The sequence below is a fragment of the Physcomitrium patens genome, chromosome 12, assembly GCF_059467195.1.
Source record: "Physcomitrium patens ecotype Gransden chromosome 12, ASM5946719v1, whole genome shotgun sequence".
In the NCBI taxonomy this organism is placed as follows: domain Eukaryota; kingdom Viridiplantae; phylum Streptophyta; class Bryopsida; order Funariales; family Funariaceae; genus Physcomitrium; species Physcomitrium patens.
Genome location: NC_143421.1, coordinates 7522229 through 7542125, shown reverse-complemented (window position 1 = coordinate 7542125; position 19897 = coordinate 7522229). Strand labels below are relative to the sequence as shown.

Genomic DNA, 19897 nt, shown 5'->3' with positions numbered 1-19897 from the left:
AATCGAAGTAAAGTAGTATGTATATTAAAAAGAAACTGAAATGGATATTGCCAAAAGACAAGAAAATTAGAAATTCTTGAATCTAAAATATATATATAAAAAAAATTGACAAGAATGAAGAAGGCTTCACTCTTACCTCTATATATACTATCTAACTTGGAATTACGTGGTGATATTCTATAAGACTTCTAATATGTGTTGACTTTGCAGAACACATACCTTAGCTTACAAGGCAAGTTTTCTATATGTGTGCCACATAATTAGCTTGTTCTTTAAGCTATCAACATGTATAATACATGGCTAACTTGTTGACCATGTTTCTAATCTAAAAATTCAATTATAAACATTTATAAAGACAAAGCAACATCTATAAAGCTTCAAGGAAGCTTTTATAAAAGATATTATGGAATTAATTTATTTTTATCTACTTTTATCTAATCATATAGGTAATTATTGGTTTTCATGTATATTTTTGTCATACACATGAACTCTTTGCATCCAAAAAATATAGTAGACTTTGACTTTGCATCAATTATTAGGACCTCAATAAGCAAACTATCAAGAATGAAAATCCACTTCTACATGTAGATAATCTTTTTGACCAAATTTGAAGTGTAATCATTTTTAGCAAATTAGACCTTGAAAGTGGTTATTAGTAGATCCCAATTGTCAAAGAAGGTATAAAAAAGATAACATTATATACATACTAAAGATACTTTGACTGGCTTCTATTATCTTTTGGCCTCACCATTGTTCTAGCCTCTTTTATAGGTTATATGAATAAATTATTTTGAAACCTTTTAGATAAATATGTGGTTGTCTTTATTGATGATATCTTGGTTTATAATAAAACTCTTAAGGAGCATGAATAACATCTATAAGAAATATTATACGGACCGCATGATAGTCGCTTCTATTACAAGCAATCAAAGTGTGAACTTTTGAAGGCAAAGGTGATATTTTTGGGGTATATAGTATCTTTTAAAGGCGTATGCATGAAAGAGGATAAGATGAAAGCAATGAAAGATTAGCCAACCTCCGAGGATACTTTTGAAGTCCGCTCATTCTTGGGCCTTCTTGGATATTATTGCCATTTTATTCAACAATTTGTATACATTGTTGCTTCACTGACAATCTTATTGGAGAAGAGTGTTCTATTTGAGTAAAAACTAGAACAGAAAAGGGCCTTTGAAGAATTGAAGGAGGTACTAATTATTGCTCTAATATTGCAACCATATTATTTCAACCTTCTATGTATACTTAATATTGATGCTTTTGACTTTGCTATTGGCATGGTTTTTTAATAAGACTTTGGTAGGAGCCATGAATTTGTAGTATATGAATTGCTCAAGCTCAAAACGGCAGAATACAATTTTTTTGCATGTGATTAAGAATAATTAGGAATTGTATATGCAACAAATGTGTGGTGAGACTATTTATTGAGGAAGTCAATGACTTTTCGGATTGACCACCAACCCTTACTATACGATTTGCATTTAAAAAATATAAAATCATGATATTATTGTCAAGAAAAATAGTTACAATTCTTTAATATTCAACTTGAATATAAATAAGAATGACAATATACCGTATCGGACACCTTATTGAGTAGATCCGACTTAAAATCTAAATTAGATAATAAGGTAGAATGCCTTATCATTAGTAGTATTATTTTAGACTTAATAAGAGGGAAAAAAATGAAAAGAAGCTATGCATTGCGATACTTATTTTAAGATGGTTATGGATCAATTTAAGGTAGATGATGTACAATATTGAGATTATTGTTTCAATGATGGCTTGCTCTATTTCAAGAAGCAAATTTATATACTTGACAATATTATACTCCGGACATGCATATTTCAAGAAAGACACAACATCTCAATATTTGGACATTTAGGATACCAAAAAACTCTAAAACAGATCTCAAAGACATGATTTTGGACAAATTTTGATTGTAATGCTCGAGATTTTGTGTTTTCTTGTGAATCATGCCAACATAATAAAACACACAATACAACATTTTTTGGGCTATTATAACAAATTCTACTACTTGTGGCACATTGAGATTGGATGATTATGGATCTCATTACATATTTGCCATAGACACCTTTTAATCACACTGTAGTTGTTGTCTTTGTAGATCAATTCTTGAAGCAATTTCACTTGGATATAATATGCTCTGATATTGATGCTCTACTAATTATAAGAATCTTCTTTGATATTGTCTTTTGTCACTATGGATTAACTTGTATCATCGTTTTAGATTAAGACTTGTGCTTTTCAAGGAGTCTCTAGCAAGCCTTATTCAAGCTACTAGGTACATGACTTACCATGTCTACGGCCTTCTATCCTCAAATAGATAGACAAATAGAGTATGCAAATTAGACCTTAGATGATGTGCTATGGAAATTTGTGGCCGTTGATTATAATAACTACGATGAATATTTGATATCCTTAGAACTTACTTACAATGATAGTATTTAAGCAAGTATTGATCATTCACCATTCTTCCTTAACACTAATCAACATCCAATTATGCCAGCAACTCTCTATTGTCTTATAGATATCAAAAATATAACAATGAAGGAGTTTATATAATGGCTTACAATAGCCTTACAAGAGGCACGATACTATCTCTTTACTGCTTAGAATTGACAAAAGTAATATACAGATAACGACCAATAATACAAGATCTTTCAAGACTATGATCAAGTATTATTCTCCAATGCCAACGTTCTACTTGCTATATCAACTCAAGTCCGTAAGCTAACACCTCTATAGCTAGGATCTTTCTGCATTTTTACAGTAATTTTTGATGTTGCATATTACCTTGAACTTCTGCCATATATTTGGATCTATCTGGTCTTCCATGTTTTGTAGTTGAAGGAATTAGGCATTGAAGCAAAGCACTTTCTAGACCAACATCAACCACTATCACTACCATTGGTTGTGATTAATGATCAATAGAAGTATGAAGTTGATAGTATTATAGATCATCATACCTTTGCCATGACAATAGATATTCGTAACTTCACTACAAAGTTCTTTAAAAAGGTTATTACATCCATAATAAAATTTAGAAACGTGCACAAAACTTCACTCATTGTCAAGAAATTATTTGAAAATTCCATCAAGAACAAAACAAGGACGTTCCGCATTAATGGAGGGGGATTGATAGTAAGAAGGTATGAATAGGATATTTATATTATTTGCACATAGAGATATGTAGGTGGAGTTTTTTTTGAAAATTTTCTAGAATTTAAGTTAGGATGGTAGTTTATGTGGAATCCACTATAGAACCTTCTAAAAAAGCTTAGGATGGTTATTATGGTAGGACCTATCTCTAAAATCTTTTAAAAGAGCAGTTATCTTTGTGGAACTCACCATTAGAGATATTCTAGAAAGTTTTAGGATAATTAAAAAATTATAAATAGTATTGATTGAGACCATTTAGATATTCAATCAAGTATCATTTTAGACTCTTTGTCTTAGTAAAGTTTGATTTTCTTATTCTGTTTTATTTGATTTTGTTTGGTTTTATTTGATTCTACTTAGTCTTATCTTTTAGATTCTAATATATTTAGTTATTTTCAATTTTATTTTGTAAAACTTGGTCTTATGTTGTGTTGAGATCTTTGTTGTTATAGATTTGGTAAGGTTTTAGATGTTAGAAAATCCAATCATATTTTACTAATATACATCAATATTTATAAATATATTATATATTTTAATTAATTTTTATATACTATAAATACTTATAATATAATATCGTGCCAATGAATAAGATATTATAACTTGTTTTGGTGCGACCTTGAATCTAAGACTTCTTCTACCTCAAATTCTTGATTATTATCCACTTCTATAAGAAGAGGTGGCATTGTCTTTTTTTTAAGATGTTCATTGTCTTATATGGCTCAAAAAGAGACATATATCATACAAGATGGATTTTCATAGATTCTAATAGTTATAATAAAAAAGCAATAGAATTGACTTGTTCACTAATAGAAAAAGGTTGAAGCCCACAGTAGTCCAATTTATTATAATGACAAGGAGTCTTGACATTGTAATAAAGTAGCCATACCTTGTCTTGGACATTGAATTGTAGTTGTTCCTTGTGATAGGCATCTACATTAATCTTTTGCCATTCTTGAGCTTTCTTTAATTGTATCTTCATTGTTGCATATAGTTTCGAAAAATAATTTGTCAATTTTTTTGTTGTAGGATTATTAACTTTTGAAAAGTCAAAACTATCAAGTTTTGGATGATAATTATAATTGGAAAAAAAAGGTATTTATTAAATAGAAGAATATATCAAATTATTATATATAAATACTACCAATGACAAAAGAATTAATTAATTAACTTAATGATAATTAATAGTACTCTTCAAATACTATCCCAAAATTTAATTCATTCATTTTTTTTGTCCATCAATTTGAGGATAGAAAGCCAAAGAGAGCTTTATATCCACCTTTAATATCTTAAAAATGATTCTCCAAAATCTTGATATAAATTGAGTCTCTTTTTTAAATATAATATTTATAGATAATCCATGACAGTAATAGATGTTGTTAAAAAAAACTTAGCCATTTTTTTACCTATAATAAATTTTTTATATGATATAAAATATACCATCTTGCTAAAAAAATCTACTATCATAAATAAAAAACCATAAAAATCTGACATTGGAAGATCTGTGATAAAATCAATAGAAAAAAAACCATCATTGTTTCAAAATAGATAATGGTTAAAGAAGTCTATAAAATTGATGACAAGGAGTTTTGGATATTGAACAAATATTACATAATTGTACAAAGTCTTTGACTGCCTTCTACATTTGAAACCACCAAAAATCTTTAGATATTAGCTCTAAAGTTTTGTTATATCTAAAATATCCGGTTGCTAGAAAGTCATGATGAGCTTCAAAAATACATAATCATGCTTTAACTTTTGGAATGTATAATTATCCCTTAAAATAGAATAGATTATTTTTAAACTTAAAATTGGAAGTATCATGAGATTTTAAAAAATTACTCTTGATATCATGACCAAGAAGATCAGAAGATGTACTTAATTGAATTTGCTTGACAAAAATTGAATCAATAGTCAATTTTGATTTTATTGCTCAAAGATGAAAATGCTATAGCTTGAAGAAAATTATTCTTTGTTGATTAAAAGATGCATTTCTTTCTTTTGGTGTATGATAAGAAGATCTAAAAAGAGCATCTAATAAATTTTATTATTTTCTAAATCTATAGGTGAATTTGAAATCAAATCTTAATAAAGACATACTCCAATGGACTTTGCAACAATTCAAAATACATGTCAATATGAAGTACTTGAGGTACTTATGATTCATATATATAATAACTAGACTAGAAGTATCTTTTAAATAATAACGCCATTCTTAAAATAAATCTATAATTGCAAGAAGCTCTTTGTCATGGATCTTGTGGTTAATCTTAGTTGTAGAAAATTTCTTGGAACAAAAAGTAACTACATAAATTTTATCATTTGCTTCCATTTGTAATAAAACAACATTCATAATAAAATTTGATGCATTTATTTCTATAAAAAAATATCTTAAAAAAATTGACTCAATATAAAATTAGTGTAAAAATAAATGTTGTCTCCAAGGCTTCAAAAGATGTTTCTACTTCTTTGTTCTACTAAAGTTTGTCTTTACATGTCATATATGTAAGAAGAGCCAAAAATTTAAAAAAAATCTTGATAAAGATTTAATAATAATAAGAAAATTTTAAAAAATATTTCACATTTCTAACTATTTTTGAGACCTTCTAATCCATGATAGTTTGGACTTTCTTAGAATCCATTATTAATCCTTTGTTGGAAATGATGTATGCTAAAAAATAAACTTGAGTAGTATGGAATATATACTTTTTCATCTTTGTATATAATCTTACATTTTAAAGTTTTTGTAACACACGATAAACATGAAATTCATGTTTTTTTATATTTTTAGAGTAGATTAGAATTTCAACTAAATAATAGATAACAAAATCATCAAAAAACTCACAAAAGACATCATTTATGAGATATTAAAAAGCAATTGGTGCATTTATGAATCTAAAGGTATGACATTATATTCAAAATATTCATACCTAGTTCAAAAATTAAACTTCTATTTATTTCTTTTTTTAATACAAACTATATTATATGCTCCTCATAGATCTATTTTTGTATAGGTCTTTGCTTAATTGAGTTAGTCAATAAATCTTAAAATCAAGGATAAGGAATACATATTCTCGTTAGTGATCTTATTATGTCCTCAATAGTTTATGCACATCCGCAAAGATCCATCTTTTTCTTTTATAAATAAGATTGAAGCTTCTATTGAAGATTTTAAGTGGTGTATAAAGTTCTTAGCTAAATTCTTATCAATGTACTCTTTTAATGTAATCAACTCATTTTGTGATAAGTTGTAGATTGTTCCAAATGGTGGTTAAATTCCTTCTTATAGATCAATTGTATAATCATAGGATTGATACTTTAGAAGCATATTTATATTCTTTTTTTCAAAAATATCATAGAAATCTTGATACAGGCTAAGAATACCACTTAATATCTTTTTACTATTAAAAATGGATGTGGCATATATAAAAAAAGATAGCCCTCCTTTAGCTATATGTATAAAAGTTTTTGCACCTAGTAATAAAGATTTGGATGTATTATGCTTATTTGTTTCTATTTTAATATAAAAATTTTGAATTAAACTATAAAAAAATTAAAGTTAAAAAAAATCCAATCTATCTAAGGATTATATTTTTTTAACCATGATAATTCTAAAATAATTAGATGGGATAGAGATCTTATTACATTAAATATTATTATAATATTATAATCTTTAGCTATTACATGTAAAAGAACACTCTCATGAGTAACGTCTCCAAAAAATAACAAACAACCATCTATGATTTCTACATGTATCCGTTTAATTTTCTTCACTAAAGATATTTCATGTTTTTAGACAAAGTCTTTGTCTATAAAATAGACTGAGGCTCTTGAATCTAATAATGCAAAGACTTTGTAATTTTTAGATTCTAAAGACACATCTACTATAAAACAAGGTAAGGGATCTGAAGAGAAAATAAGACCTTTACTAAGTATTATACATGATTCTAGCCATATGATCCTTTTTGTAGTTGGAGAAACTTATTTTCTAACACATTGTCTTTTTTAGCAATTGTGCTCTTCATTTTATAATTATATTGCTTCTTTAGATAATATTGAGTAATGTCCTTAGTTTTAACACAATATAAGTACAAATCCACTTCATGAAATTGAATCTTTTCTTGCTCAATGAGAGATTTAAAATATATTATATCAATTTGCATTGGTTCCAATCTTGATAAATAAGTTTCTAAAAACTTAAGAACTATTGTCATTACTTAGCTTGTTCTTCTCTAATCAAGTCTTTATTCTTCATGTCTTCAAATAATTGATTGTCACATACAATGGCTTCAACAATAAATTGATCAAAAGATTTTGCTTTTGACATTGTCAATAACAAATCTTTGACATCATCTTTCAATACATGTGAAAATTGATTGATAAAGGCTTTGTCATTTCAATCTACATTACAAGCAAAATTTTGAAATTCAGTAGTATATATGGTGGTTAAATGTGATTCTTGTCATAGAGATAAGAGCTTGATCTTTGCTATTCCTTCTCAATCACTTTCTCTAAATGTAGTTTTAAATACTTTTAGGAGTGAATTCAAATCATAAAAGAGTCATGAATCTTTTTCTATTAAAAATAAAAATCAATAGATAGTGGTTCCAAATAAAAGTGTACCTATCAATCCAACTTGAGTAAATCCATCAAAGAATTAAAAGACATGCAATCCTAGATAGAACTTGACTTATTACAAAAATTGTTAAAATTTTGATCATGTTCCATCAAAATTCTCAAGCATACTAATCCTTATCCTTGTCATATTTGTAGAAAAAAAACTTTGTGGATTTAGTTGTAAGGTTGATTTACTTTCTTCCTTCAAGTGTACAACTTCTTGACATACACTCTAAACATCTTTTATAGGTGTAGGATTAATATTTCTATAGTTGGCACTTGTAATGCATGAAATTTCTATCCTAAGAGTATTAATAAGCTCTTGAAGATTAACAATAGTTCAAATCTATTCTTACTTTTGTCAAGTATACCATATATGATATTTTTTTTTCTTTCAAACATCTTAACAAGTCTACAAGTCAAATTAAAATAGGATAATATACAACGTCTAATATCAAGTAAAAATTTCCATAAAAAAGAATAATCCGCTTTCTTTAAGAAAGATATTAGTATTAGAAAATTAAATAATTTATTTTAAGGTAGATAATCGATAGCTTTTAAAATACAATAATAGAAGTAGGATAATCTACTCACTTTTAAAATAAGATAAGAACATTGAATTGACACTCTTATCAAACTATCAAAGACATGAAGCTCAAAAAAAGAAATCTTGAATATACTTTTGTATCACTCAAAAGAACTAGAAAGTCACTCAAAGTCACTCAAAGATGCTTTGACTTTACATGTATTTATAATTGATTGGCAGCTTAGAAACTTGATCAATATATAAATTTCATGTTGATAGCTTGCAGAACAAGTTATTTATGTAGTACACATATAGAAAACTTGTCTTACAAGTTAAGATATGTATCTTGCAAAGTCAATATGTTTTGGAGGTCCTTTAAGTTACGACAATATAGCTCCTAATTAAGAATATAAATGGAGATGAAAGTGAAGCCTTCTTCACTCTTCTCAATGTCATTTCAGTCTTTAGTCTTGTTTTAAATCTTTCTAGTCTTCTTGTCTTTGACAATAATTATTCTAGTTTAATACTATGAAATAAATCTAGTTTTACTTACTTCAATTTAATCATATAGAAAAATATTAGAATAAATATGTATGTTTGTGACAATTCATTAAATGATTAAAAAGTCATATTTTTTTCAAATACACTTCCAAAGAAATAATAATTCTATCCTTCATAAACCTCTATCCTAGAATAAAAATAATATCTATAATCAATCTGCTCCAAACTCGTTCCAAGCTCAATTTGCACTATGTGCTACATTTGATACAATGATATTGTTGCTTCTATTTTTACTCCAAAAGTGAAATTCTAGATCCTTAGTTTGACTTCCTTAAACACTATTAGTATCACACATGCCACATAATAATGGCCCACAACCACCAAGATGTGATGTTTTCGAACATTGATTTTGCCCAACCTTCTAAGCAAATGGCATAATAATTACGCAATTATTATAGTCCAAAATGTTCAATGAATTCTATATCAATGATGATAAAAAGCAAAAGAGAAATACAAAAAATAGGAGCATGACATTCATCTGCATTAAAAACATGGAACATGCACCAAAAACAAACCAACAAATCTTGAGATGTAAGCATACTTAAGTAGATAAGAAGGTAGAAAGTGAGAAGGAGAAGAAAACTAAAGAGAGAAAATGTGAGGCATGCCAAAGACCAAGAGTAGAGTGCAATGAAACATGATACAAAAGGAAGATGAGAAACATGGCAAAAATATTGAATCAAGATACTTTGCCATCTTCCTTTTCAAAAAAACAAGAAGGGTTTTCTTTTGCAAGAGTAGAGAAATAGAATGGCTACCATGATTGTAGCAATGCTCAAGATTACAAATATGATGAATGTGGTTTAGTTTCATTCACTATAGATCTAGTAAGACAAAAATGATTCCAAAGATTTTTCTTTACTTTTTTTTCATCTTGACTGCTAAGGTGGGTGTGATGATTTGGCAAAACCTTGAGTTGTTTTGACATTTCATTGTATATGTTAATAAATATATATATACACACACAATAAAATAAATAAAAACATATACACACATAATAAAATAAATAAAAATATATACACATAATAAAATAAATAAATATATATACACATAATAAAATAAATAAATATATAGGCAAAGAAATATGGGTGCAAGGAGAAGGGAGTAAGTAGTGATTCGGAAAAATGCTAACTAAAATCTAGAAAACAAAACAGTCGAGCTCGGAGAATTGGAAGACTTAGTGGTCCAGAAATCTGTGATGGTCTATAGCACGATTCCGCACACGTCGCTCCACGAGTTCTGAGGACTAGATCTTCATAACCCATTCTCTGAGACAGGTACCGCTAATCACAGACTGTGCTCATGGATGATGCAAACATGCGCTGCGATCACAAACGAATCCAGCACCCTTAGTGATATGTGATCCAGCTCTTACATCGTAACATCCTTCAAATTTAGAGCGTCGACAAACCTATCGGAATAAGTGGTCCTTCAATATTCCGACATGGTCTACTCAGAAAATGAAAAAGCTCATTCAAAATGAATGTGAGGACTCATCAGGTTTGTCTTGGCAGTAATAAGTTCCTCACTTGTGAGGCATAATAGTTGCTAGAATAACACTACTTATTGCGTATACGGTGCACGTTCATCAGCATTTGGAAAATCATTATATAATGCAACTTGTGAAAGTGAGAAAAACGCCACCTCGTAGGGGTTTATGCTTAAGAATTAATGCACGACAGACCAAACCGCGAATACACGTGAGTGCCATCAGTATTGTACAATTCCTTTAGCATGGTTGTGAAAATCGAAAGCAGATGTAACTTGAACGTCTTGATCATTTTCAATACATGATCACACTCATACAAATTCAAAAACATTACAAATATTTGAGACACGTTCTGAAATAAAACAAGATTCAAATCAGAAACAATATTAATCTGTAATAAACTTGTCGTAATGTATAGATTTAATGGAAATGATTCCATTTACTAGGTTGTAAAAGCATAAGCCATCCATCCCAACCAAACCAACAAAACAAAGTGGAACTCAAATAGTGTAAAAAGTAGAGAAAGGGCAAATTTCATCACATGATTCAACAAACAACAATACAAACAAAATAAAAAGCGTCACGTCATAATTATACAAATCTTAAACACATTTATTGCATCAAGCTAAACTGAATACAAATAAAAAGCTACATGTTTGTGATAAATAGCAAATGCTGACCAAACGTAAAGGTGAGGTACCTATGCATCATGCTCATGACTTAAATACACTGGATGTACTGCAACACTTAAGAGAGGAAAAGTCATGTATCTAGCCCGTAAAAGACAGCAAAATGAAAATAAAAATAAAACCAACAAACAACAAAACACAACTACGCACTAAAACTTCAGAAAATTATCGAAAACAAAGCAAATTTGGATCATATGTTCATGCATGCAGTAACATCACCTAGCGCTTCCTTCAAAAATGACGGAAAAAAGTCCAAACATAATATTTTTGGGTACAACCAACGAGAAAAAAAAAGTAGTTGAACCATCAACAACAAAGAAGATAAAATACACACGAGGAAAAGAATCTTACTAAAATGATCTATGACAATAACTAAGAAGAAAAACATAATGAAGAATGACCAAGATATTCCCAACGAACTCAATTCGCCATTATTTCTAGAAAAGCTACACATTATAACAAATTCGAACAAACTGCTTAGAATCTAGAAACCCAGAAGAGAAATAAAAGCAAAAAACAGAACAGTAAATAAAACTGGCAAGAATGGTCTTGAAAAACGAAGCACGAACCATGCCCAGAGAATAGAATCCAACAAGGGGGATTCCAGGCCCTCGCGGTTGAAACCCACAAAATCATTCCGAGGCCACGCCATCGGGAACGGCGGGACTGGAAGTATCTTCCAACTTAACCGCGCTTTTGTTGAGGCTTTCATGTTATTCTCTGTGCGGTCTTGCCGCTTTGAACAGCGAGCCATGCAAGCTTCCTCCACTTGGATCTGACATGACACGGAACACTGTTTGATTGTGATGATGATGGTACTTAATATCATATCCTACCACCGGTATGAATTTCGTACACTCGTCCATGGAATGCCCGCGTGCCCAACAATCTCGGAGCGGAAATGTGCAGCAACGGAGAGACAGAGCAAGGGCATCCGGGATTGCACACAAGAATTGCACACACCATTGCGGCGCAAGGCTAAGGGCCTCGCCACAAGGTCTCGTTGCCTTCCCGGACAATGCACTGCAGCGCACCATGATTCAGCGCAAAGGGTGCCGCGCGGTGCTTGAACAGCACGGCGAGGGGACAGTGAAAGGGGCCATCGCAGTGCAGCCCACGGACGCAAGAGCGAACAGGGATGGAAACGAAGCAAGAGCGAAAGGGACAAGAAAGGCTGGCATGCGGGAGTGGCAGGACGGGACAAAGCGATGGATGGCAAGGCGGGGGACGGAGCACTAGACGGGGAGGGACGAGGGACCGGGTTCAAGAGAAACCAGATTAAGGAAGGAAGGAAGGAAGTCAGAATGGCGGGGAGACTGAGCAGACGGCGGCTGCGATGCGAGATTGCGCGGGACGCGGCTACATCGGGGCCGTCCAGGGAATGAGGGGGGGGGGAGGGAGGCGACGCAGGCAGGCAGGGCAGGGGAGCGAGCAGCTGGGGCCGCACCGCGACGGGCACGATGAGAGCGAGGGCAGGAGAGCGGGGCATCGTGGCCGGCCGTCCGTCCGTCCGTCCGTCCAAGGGTGGAGCCCACACGCACTGAAGCCCCCCTTCGTATTCCTTCCTTCGCCATCGTCGCCTTTCCTTCCTTGATGCGGGGGTCGTTCCGCCACTTCTTCGCTGGCTCGGTCGGGGGCGGGGGCTGTGAATGAAGCGCCGCCTGTCTCCGACTACGCCTGCGACGAACCTCCTCTCTCTCTCGATTGTCCCCCTCCCCCCCTTTCCCTTCCCTCCCCTTCCCCGCCCCATCCCCCCTTCCTTCCTGCATGGGATCGTCACTCCGTCCGCCACCCTAGCTCGCCCTGACTGCAGGTACTCACTCCTCTTTCTCCTCCTCCTCCTTGTCCCCCCCCCCCACCTCCTGCCCTTCGCGTGTGCAATTCTTTTTTCTGTTGGCTGGGTGTCGCTTTTCCAACTGCGCTGGGTGCGAGGGTTTGGGGTTTGGGACCGCGGGGTGTGGTCGGAGTCCGCTTTGGGAATGGGCGCGGTGGTGTAGAGCTCGGTTGTCGGTTGTGTCGGCGGCTGTGGCTTTGGATGGATGCGTGGGGGATTGTTTTATTGGAATTGTGTTTTGGTTTGCCGGTTGGTGGTTTTTTACATTTTTATGTAATTTTTTGTCATGCGGAGAGATTTGTAGGCGACGGTGTTAGGGTTTTGGGCGAGAGAGTCGGGTGGGTTAGAGTTTGGAGTCGTGCGTTGGAGAGATGGCGAGGGTTTGCGTCGAGCTGCAATGCGGCGGCGGATGATGTTTTAGTAGGCGGAGCTGGTGCGTGGTCCGCTGTGGTTGGGCGTGACAGGGTTTTGCAGATTCTGCCGGAGCGCAGAGTGCCATGATTCGGTGAGGTGATGCGAGAGGTCACGGGTTAGTTGTGTCGCAGATATCCGGAAGCTGCGTCGTCGTCGTCGTTGTTAGAGGAGCAGGTGAACTGCGTGCTGCTGGGGAGTTGTGGGTGACGTGACAGTTTGGACCTGGAACAATACGCGGTGTGTATGACGAAGTTATGTATTCCTTATCACTGTGAGCTGGCGCTGCAGGCATCGGCCGAAATTTGTTGCAGGAAGTCGATACGAATTGTTGTGGAACGAGTTAGTTGGCAGGGGTGGTGTCGCCGAGGTGGGAACGTGCGATGGGATGGTTTATTTTAGAATGTCTTGTGTACCAGAGCAACCGAGAATGTACAGGCGAGGGAGGTTTCTTTCCCCCGCCCGTCTTGGGGGCCTGGGTATCAGTCGGCACGGTTTTATGCTTTTCGGACGTTGTCCAGTACACGAGGACATTGTGGAAGGATGGTGATGATATTCGCATGGGAACGTAGCGGGATGGAGGTTTGTGACACATGAAAACTGATTTGGCGGGGTTGGTGTGGAATTTGCAGGGTTTGTGCAGAGGAATTAGTTTCGGCTGGAAAATCGGGGGTCTTCCTAAAAGTTTGGGAATCGCAGATTTATTGGCTTAGTGTCTGAAGCGGGGTGGTCGTAGAGGATGATGCAGTCGCCAGCAGGGGCCGGGCCCCCGCATGGGCAGCAGGCAGAGGGGCAGCAGCAGCAGCCGCAGCAATGGGTGATGATGCAACAGTCGGGGATGCAGCCTCAGCATCACGAGGAGGTGAAAACGTTGTGGGTTGGAGATCTGCAGTACTGGATGGACGAGAACTACTTGCACACAGCTTTTGTACACACCGGAGAGGTACTTGTGTGAGCAGCTTTGGTGCCTCCGAGGGGGGGGGGTATAGGTTTGTGTGGGACCGTGCGTTTCGGGGCGCTGTTGGTGTGAACATGGTAGGTCGTGTAGGTGTTGTGGATGGTGTTGCATGATGATGCGATGGCAGCTTTGCGAAGTTAGAGCGGCTGTGGAGTGGAGGGAATGGATGGAGGATTGTGGGGATCGCATAGCAGAGCACAATGAGATTACATGTTCCAGAGCGGGCAGGATGGGTTGGGAACAGGCGATGGCATGCTAACGGAGGGTGGGAATGGTTGTTGCAGGTGCAGTCTGTGAAGATCATTCGCAACAAGCAGACGGGGTACTCCGAAGGGTACGGGTTCGTGGAATTTGTGTCTCACGTGGCAGCGGAGAAGATTTTGCAGGCTTACAACGGCACTCAGATGCCGAACACAGAGCAGCCTTTCCGGCTGAATTGGGCTTCGTTTGGAATAGGGGAGAGGCGGCCGGAGGCGGGACCGGAGCACTCGATCTTTGTAGGGGATTTGGCTCCCGATGTGACGGATTACATGCTGCAGGAGACGTTTCGCACCCGGTACCCATCTGTGAAGGGTGCGAAGGTGGTGACGGACGCCAACACAGGTCGATCGAAAGGATACGGGTTCGTGCGTTTCGGCGATGAGATGGAAAGGAATCGGGCGATGAGTGAGATGAACGGGATTTACTGCTCGAGCAGGCCGATGCGGATCAGCGCAGCAACGCCGAAGAAATCGCTGGGCCCTAATCAGTTGAATCCGAAAGGTGCGTGTACGCGGAAATCGGGGGTGTTGGGTGTGTTTGCGCGTGGTGTGGTTGAGGTTGGTGTGAGGCCGATGCAAGGGCGGGGTTGTGGGTTGGGTTGTGATTTGATGGGCGTCTGGGGAAGTAAGGACGGTGAAACGCTATGGCGAAAGTTGCAGTTCCGTATCCAATGCGGTGAGAGCATGGTGGGATGAAGGTTGAGTGAAGGTCGTGTAGGTCAAAGTGATGTGTGGCGGGTAAGCTTATTCGTCAATAATCTGTGTCGGAGCAGGAGGGCAAGAGGCTTGCTACCAAGGGTGCCTACAAAGAGAACCCGGCAACTGGGAAAGGACCGTCAGTAGTGAGTGGGGCGTGATTTAGGTCAGTGTCCGCTGTTTGCACGTTTTGCTGCTGCGTTGTGTGGTTGATTGTGTGTGGCGTTTCTCCATGTGGAGCATGGTTCTTTGTTCGTTTTGTTGGTTGGATTGTTTGTCGGTATGATGAGTTATACTCTTTGTCTGCGTCTATCTTTGTTGTTTGTAATGCATGTTGGTCAGTGCGTTGGGGATGGCCGGTGGGTGTCGTGACGGTCCTGTTAGTGGTGTTGGCCGGAGTTGGCGGGTAGTCTATGATGCGTGTGTCGGACGTCGTGACAGGACGCTTGTGCCGGTTTTCATGTTTGGGGTGGGTAGTTCTTATTCCTGTGGCTCCCAACCGGGGTTACGCCGCGGTTGAGGGAGCTCCGTGTGGTGTGTAGTTATTCGTACGTATGAGCGTCGAGCAAGGTGTCAGATATGAGAGGTGTGATTGTGATGCGACGTTGGAGCCCCGCTGGTAGGAGGGTGGTAGGTGTAAGGCGTGGGTGTGGGTTTGGGGAGTCGTTTGTAGAGTCCATGGGGGTGAGAAGTGAACGTGAGTGCGCGGTGGATGATGTGAGGCGTATAGTAAGATGGGTGCAATGTGGAGGATGCGGTGAGTATGTGTGTGGCGTTGACGTTGTGGTGATCGAAGGGGTAAAGCTTGGGTTGTAGAGTGTGGCAAGTTGGTGAGTGGCATACGATAGGCGGTGCATGGCTGACGGCGATGTGTGGTGGTTGATTGAGTGGACGCAGTGTCTCCCGTAGCCGTGGCAACATATGCAGCATACGGAGCGCAGCCCTCTCCGCAGGCGTTCCCCACAGACAACGACCCCAACAATACAACCGTAAGGCATCGGTACTGTGTGTGTGTGTGTGGGCCCTGCGTCTGGTTTTGTTGTGGAGCTGGGGCGTTTGTGATTTCTTTGGTGATTAAGCGATCATGATTTGAGATGCGGTGTTGGGACGCAAGTGCGACGAGAATGTGTGGGCGGGCACGTTCTCCGGGATGAAACGTTGTGAAGGATAGAATACGTTGAGATGTGGAAGATGGGTTGGTGGTTTAAGGTAATGGGTGTGGTGCGGTGGATTTGCGTTGGTAGATATTCGTGGGAGGACTTGACCCAGCGGTTGGGGACGAAGACTTGAGGAACGTGTTTGGGCAATTTGGAGAACTGGTGTATGTGAAGATTCCCGCCGGGAAAGGATGCGGGTTCGTCCAGTTCACGCATAGGTATGCGTGAGCGCCTAGGAGCACTTGTTTATTGGCTATTTTGGGGCATGGATTTTGTTGGTTGTTGTTCGTGATGGATGGCGTGAGAAGGCGCGGTCGTTGGCGGATTTTGCTGCCCACAAGGAAGCATTGATGATGATGATGATGTGCAAGTCGTGAGCGGAATGTATCCGGCAGTGAAAGCATGTAACAGGGGAATTTGATGTTGGATGCGTGTCCGTGCGGTGTTGTGTGTTGCAGAGCGTGCGCAGAGGAGGCGCTGCAAAGGCTTCACCAGACGGTGATCGGGACACAAGCAGTGCGTCTGTCGTGGGGTAGAAGTCCCGGGAACAAGCAGACGAGTGATGTAAGTCGCAGTCTGGGTTGGAAAGTGAAAGTTGATGGGTGACTGCGTGGGTTTTATGCGATGCGACGGCGGGGTTGTGGAGTGTTGGGTTGGGAGATGAATCACGTGGGGGTGATGGGGCTTTTGTTGATAGGAGGAGTATTTGCTGACGGGGTGGGTGGTTTGTTTTGGTTTTGTGTGGGCAGCCTGCATGGGGGCACCACCAAGACCCGAATCAATGGAATGCAGCTGGGTATTACCAAGGGTATGCACAAGGGTACGACCAATACGGATATCCGGCGCCGGCACCTCAGGACCCTGCATACGCTCAATACGGGAACTACCCCGGTTATGGGAACTATCCCCAGCAGCAGGTACGCCGGAGTTTCTTTTGGGGTGCCGTTGAGTTTGGGCGTTGATGATTTGGTTTGTGACATGGTGAATTGTAGAGTATGCAAGTGAGGTAGTTAGTGAGCGGCAATGTTTGAGGATGGAGGGGCAAGGTGGTTGTGGTTGTGCGGGAGGGTTGAGGTGTGGTGGAGGTCGTGGCAGTGGGATCGAAGTTGGGTGAGTGTTGGACGGTAGGGATGTGTGCATTTTGTGGGGGTTGTGAAAGTGCGGGCGACAGTAGGTTGAGAGGTAGGAAAAGGGTAGGGTGATAATGTGCGTGGGAGGCAGGAATGAGGAGGGAGTGTGGCGAGGGGGTGGAGAGGCGCAGAGTGGGTTTGTTTGGGTGTGGTTGATGTTGGTTTGATTGTGATAGTGGATGATCGTGGATGATGATCTGAGGCTGGGTCTGCTGTGGTCGTATATTACAGTGAAGGGTTCAGCAACTGTGAGAAGTGAATTCCCGCCGGAGCGTTTTTGGCGTGTGACAGTGCAGAATAGTTGTCGAAACGTGGAATGCCTTTTTACCTTCACATTGACTGACGGCAAGGCAGTAGATGTTTCAAGTTTTGCAAGTCGTGAGATGCCGAGCCGAAGCTGGTTGTGCAAGGCCGTCGGAGAGCTTTTTGTATGTTGACGTAGCCTTGCTGGGCATGGTTAGACGCGTTGAGTTAGGTGTAACGTCTGTACGGAGTTTCTCCTGAGCAATGAAAAGCTTGAACTGGTTAGTCGATAAACGAGGGACCGGGTCCGCTGGTTTTCCACTTGTATTGATAATTGAGACGCAACATGAAGAGAGGTTTTATTTTCATCCCTTTTGGTGTTGGTACTGGCTGTTTGATTGCGTGGAAGTGATGGTGGCAAGGTGGACGGTGCACATGTTTGTTGATGTTGCGTGTGGAAGGTTGGATGTTGAACTTGGTGGTATGTTTTGCGTGCAAGTAGGGGTGAGGGGGTGTAGTGGTGTAGGAGTGAGATGATCACCGGGCAGAGGCCAAGGTGGGAGAGGTGGAGATGAGGGAGGTGTATGGAGGCCTCTTGTTTTTGATATTCTGGGTATCGCATATGCGCGAACATCACCATGGTTTAGGGTGACGCACAGGCTTCAGTTGCTGTAAGCGCCGTGCCTAGCGTGGAGCACAAGGAGGAGGAGAGTTTTGACCCTTTGGCCCCGCCCGACGTGGACAAGTGAGTGCTGGTTCCCGTCGTTGGTTGCGTTGTTTGATGGTATGCGTGTGAAGCTTAGGTGGTGTGGCATGTGAGTTAGGTGAGACATGAGTAGCGGTGGTTGTGGTGCGCACCGAATTGGCGGTGCACTTTGGTTCGTATGGGACATGGATCACGGTGGTGTTCTGCGGTTGGATGTTTGTGTGGGAGGAGTTTCTGACGGTGGGAGCGGATGGTTGCAGGTTGAACGCGGCATACATGGCTGTACACACAGCCCCTCTGCTGGGTCGTCATTTGTGGCTGAAGACGTCCGATCACGGCCAAGCGCCCATCAGCTAGTTTTAGGTGGTTTTCTTTTTCTTATTCTTTTTTTTTTTTTTGGGGGGGGGGGGGTAGGGGAAGGGGGTTGGGCGTGTACACGAATGGTGACGTGGGTGCGTGCACATGGGTGGCCAGTTGTAGATGAAATTCAGTTACTGAGACAGAGGCAAAAGTAGATTTACGTTATCTTATTTTATTTTTTTCTTCAACAGCACTCCCCAAGTTGAAAAGCGGGAGCATACCCAAGTTGATAGATGGTGCACATGTGCTGTGTCCGATGTGTTAAAGCGGATGGCTCCCAAGGTCCGTGTGTGCATGCATGGGTGGATGCGTTTGGAATGGTCGCATTTATGATTAGTGTTGGTGATGTGGTGTGACGGCGGTAGGGGAGAGAATGCATGGCGGTTGTGTTGTGTGTGGTTTGGGATTATTATTGGACTTTCAAGTGCCGAACTCGATGAATGTTTAAGAGGATAATAGGCAATGGTTGCGAAGAATTCAATGTCAGACGAAGTGAAGTGTAGACTCTGTCATGTTCATAATAGTAGGTAACAATTAGCAGTGGCTTGATTCGTACGTTACACCGTGATTGTGGAATCTGGAATGGACCTGCTCCTTCAACTTTTAAAGCATGCCTAAGTTGTTGTTTGTAATGTTGTGTTGTGTTTATATTTAGTATGTTGAAATTTGTACATTGAAGCTCAGTCTGATGGTTGGTGTGGTTGTGATATGTTGAATTTGGCAACCTTCTAGGTGAGTTGTCATGTATGCCCGAAGGATTAAGACGGTGATTCGTTTTTCCTGCTTGTGGATTGCGGAATTTGGTGGACGTCTGTACAATACTCCAGCTGCCAATGAAGTTGCGATTTGGATAGATGGCGAACACATTTTTGAGCGTTATATAGGGTATATGGTTTTACAGTATCCATTGCTCTATTTACATGGTAAAGATGGTTGGAATCATAACATTCCTCTATAAAAACATCAACCATGTAGGTGATGACAAATAGTTAGGTGAGGAAGGAGTGGCCACTCATGTACAACAATGTAACAATCACAAAATTATATAATTAATGCTTTTAAATCAAA

At 38.8% G+C, this 19897-nt stretch overlaps 1 protein-coding gene across 8 annotated transcripts; it reads left to right on the top strand.

Moving 5' to 3' along the window:
* The first annotated feature begins 12698 nt into the window (after positions 1 to 12698).
* Positions 12699 to 19897, top strand: LOC112289766 (polyadenylate-binding protein RBP47B'). Of its 8 annotated transcripts, XM_090254743.1 has the most exons (11): positions 12699 to 12887; positions 13611 to 13689; positions 13952 to 14262; positions 14562 to 15039; positions 16131 to 16222; positions 16478 to 16608; positions 16849 to 16954; positions 17140 to 17307; positions 18411 to 18508; positions 18730 to 18832; positions 19562 to 19897. In XM_090254743.1, exons 3-10 carry the CDS (start codon positions 14059 to 14061, stop codon positions 18824 to 18826), a joined length of 1374 nt encoding a protein of 457 aa, XP_090110869.1. In that variant the 5' UTR covers positions 12699 to 12887; positions 13611 to 13689; positions 13952 to 14058; the 3' UTR covers positions 18827 to 18832; positions 19562 to 19897. The 8 variants fall into 8 exon arrangements, with proteins under 8 accessions (XP_090110869.1, XP_073393603.1, XP_024391081.1 ...); XM_073537502.2 differs by lacking the exon at positions 13611 to 13689 and having other exon boundaries at positions 18423 to 18508; XM_024535313.3 differs by lacking the exon at positions 13611 to 13689.

What these genes read in the sequence shown, in the direction of transcription:
- LOC112289766 (XM_024535313.3), top strand. Translation starts at nt 14,059, where the DNA reads ATGATGCAGTCGCCAGCAGGGGCCGGGCCCCCGCATGGGCAGCAGGCA. An exon ending in GGAACAAGCAGACGAGTGAT is followed by an intron (nt 16,955 to 17,139) that starts GTAAGTCGCAGT and finishes TTGTGTGGGCAG; the next exon opens with CCTGCATGGGGGCACCACCA. An exon ending in GCCCCGCCCGACGTGGACAA is followed by an intron (nt 18,509 to 18,729) that starts GTGAGTGCTGGT and finishes GGATGGTTGCAG; the next exon opens with GTTGAACGCGGCATACATGG.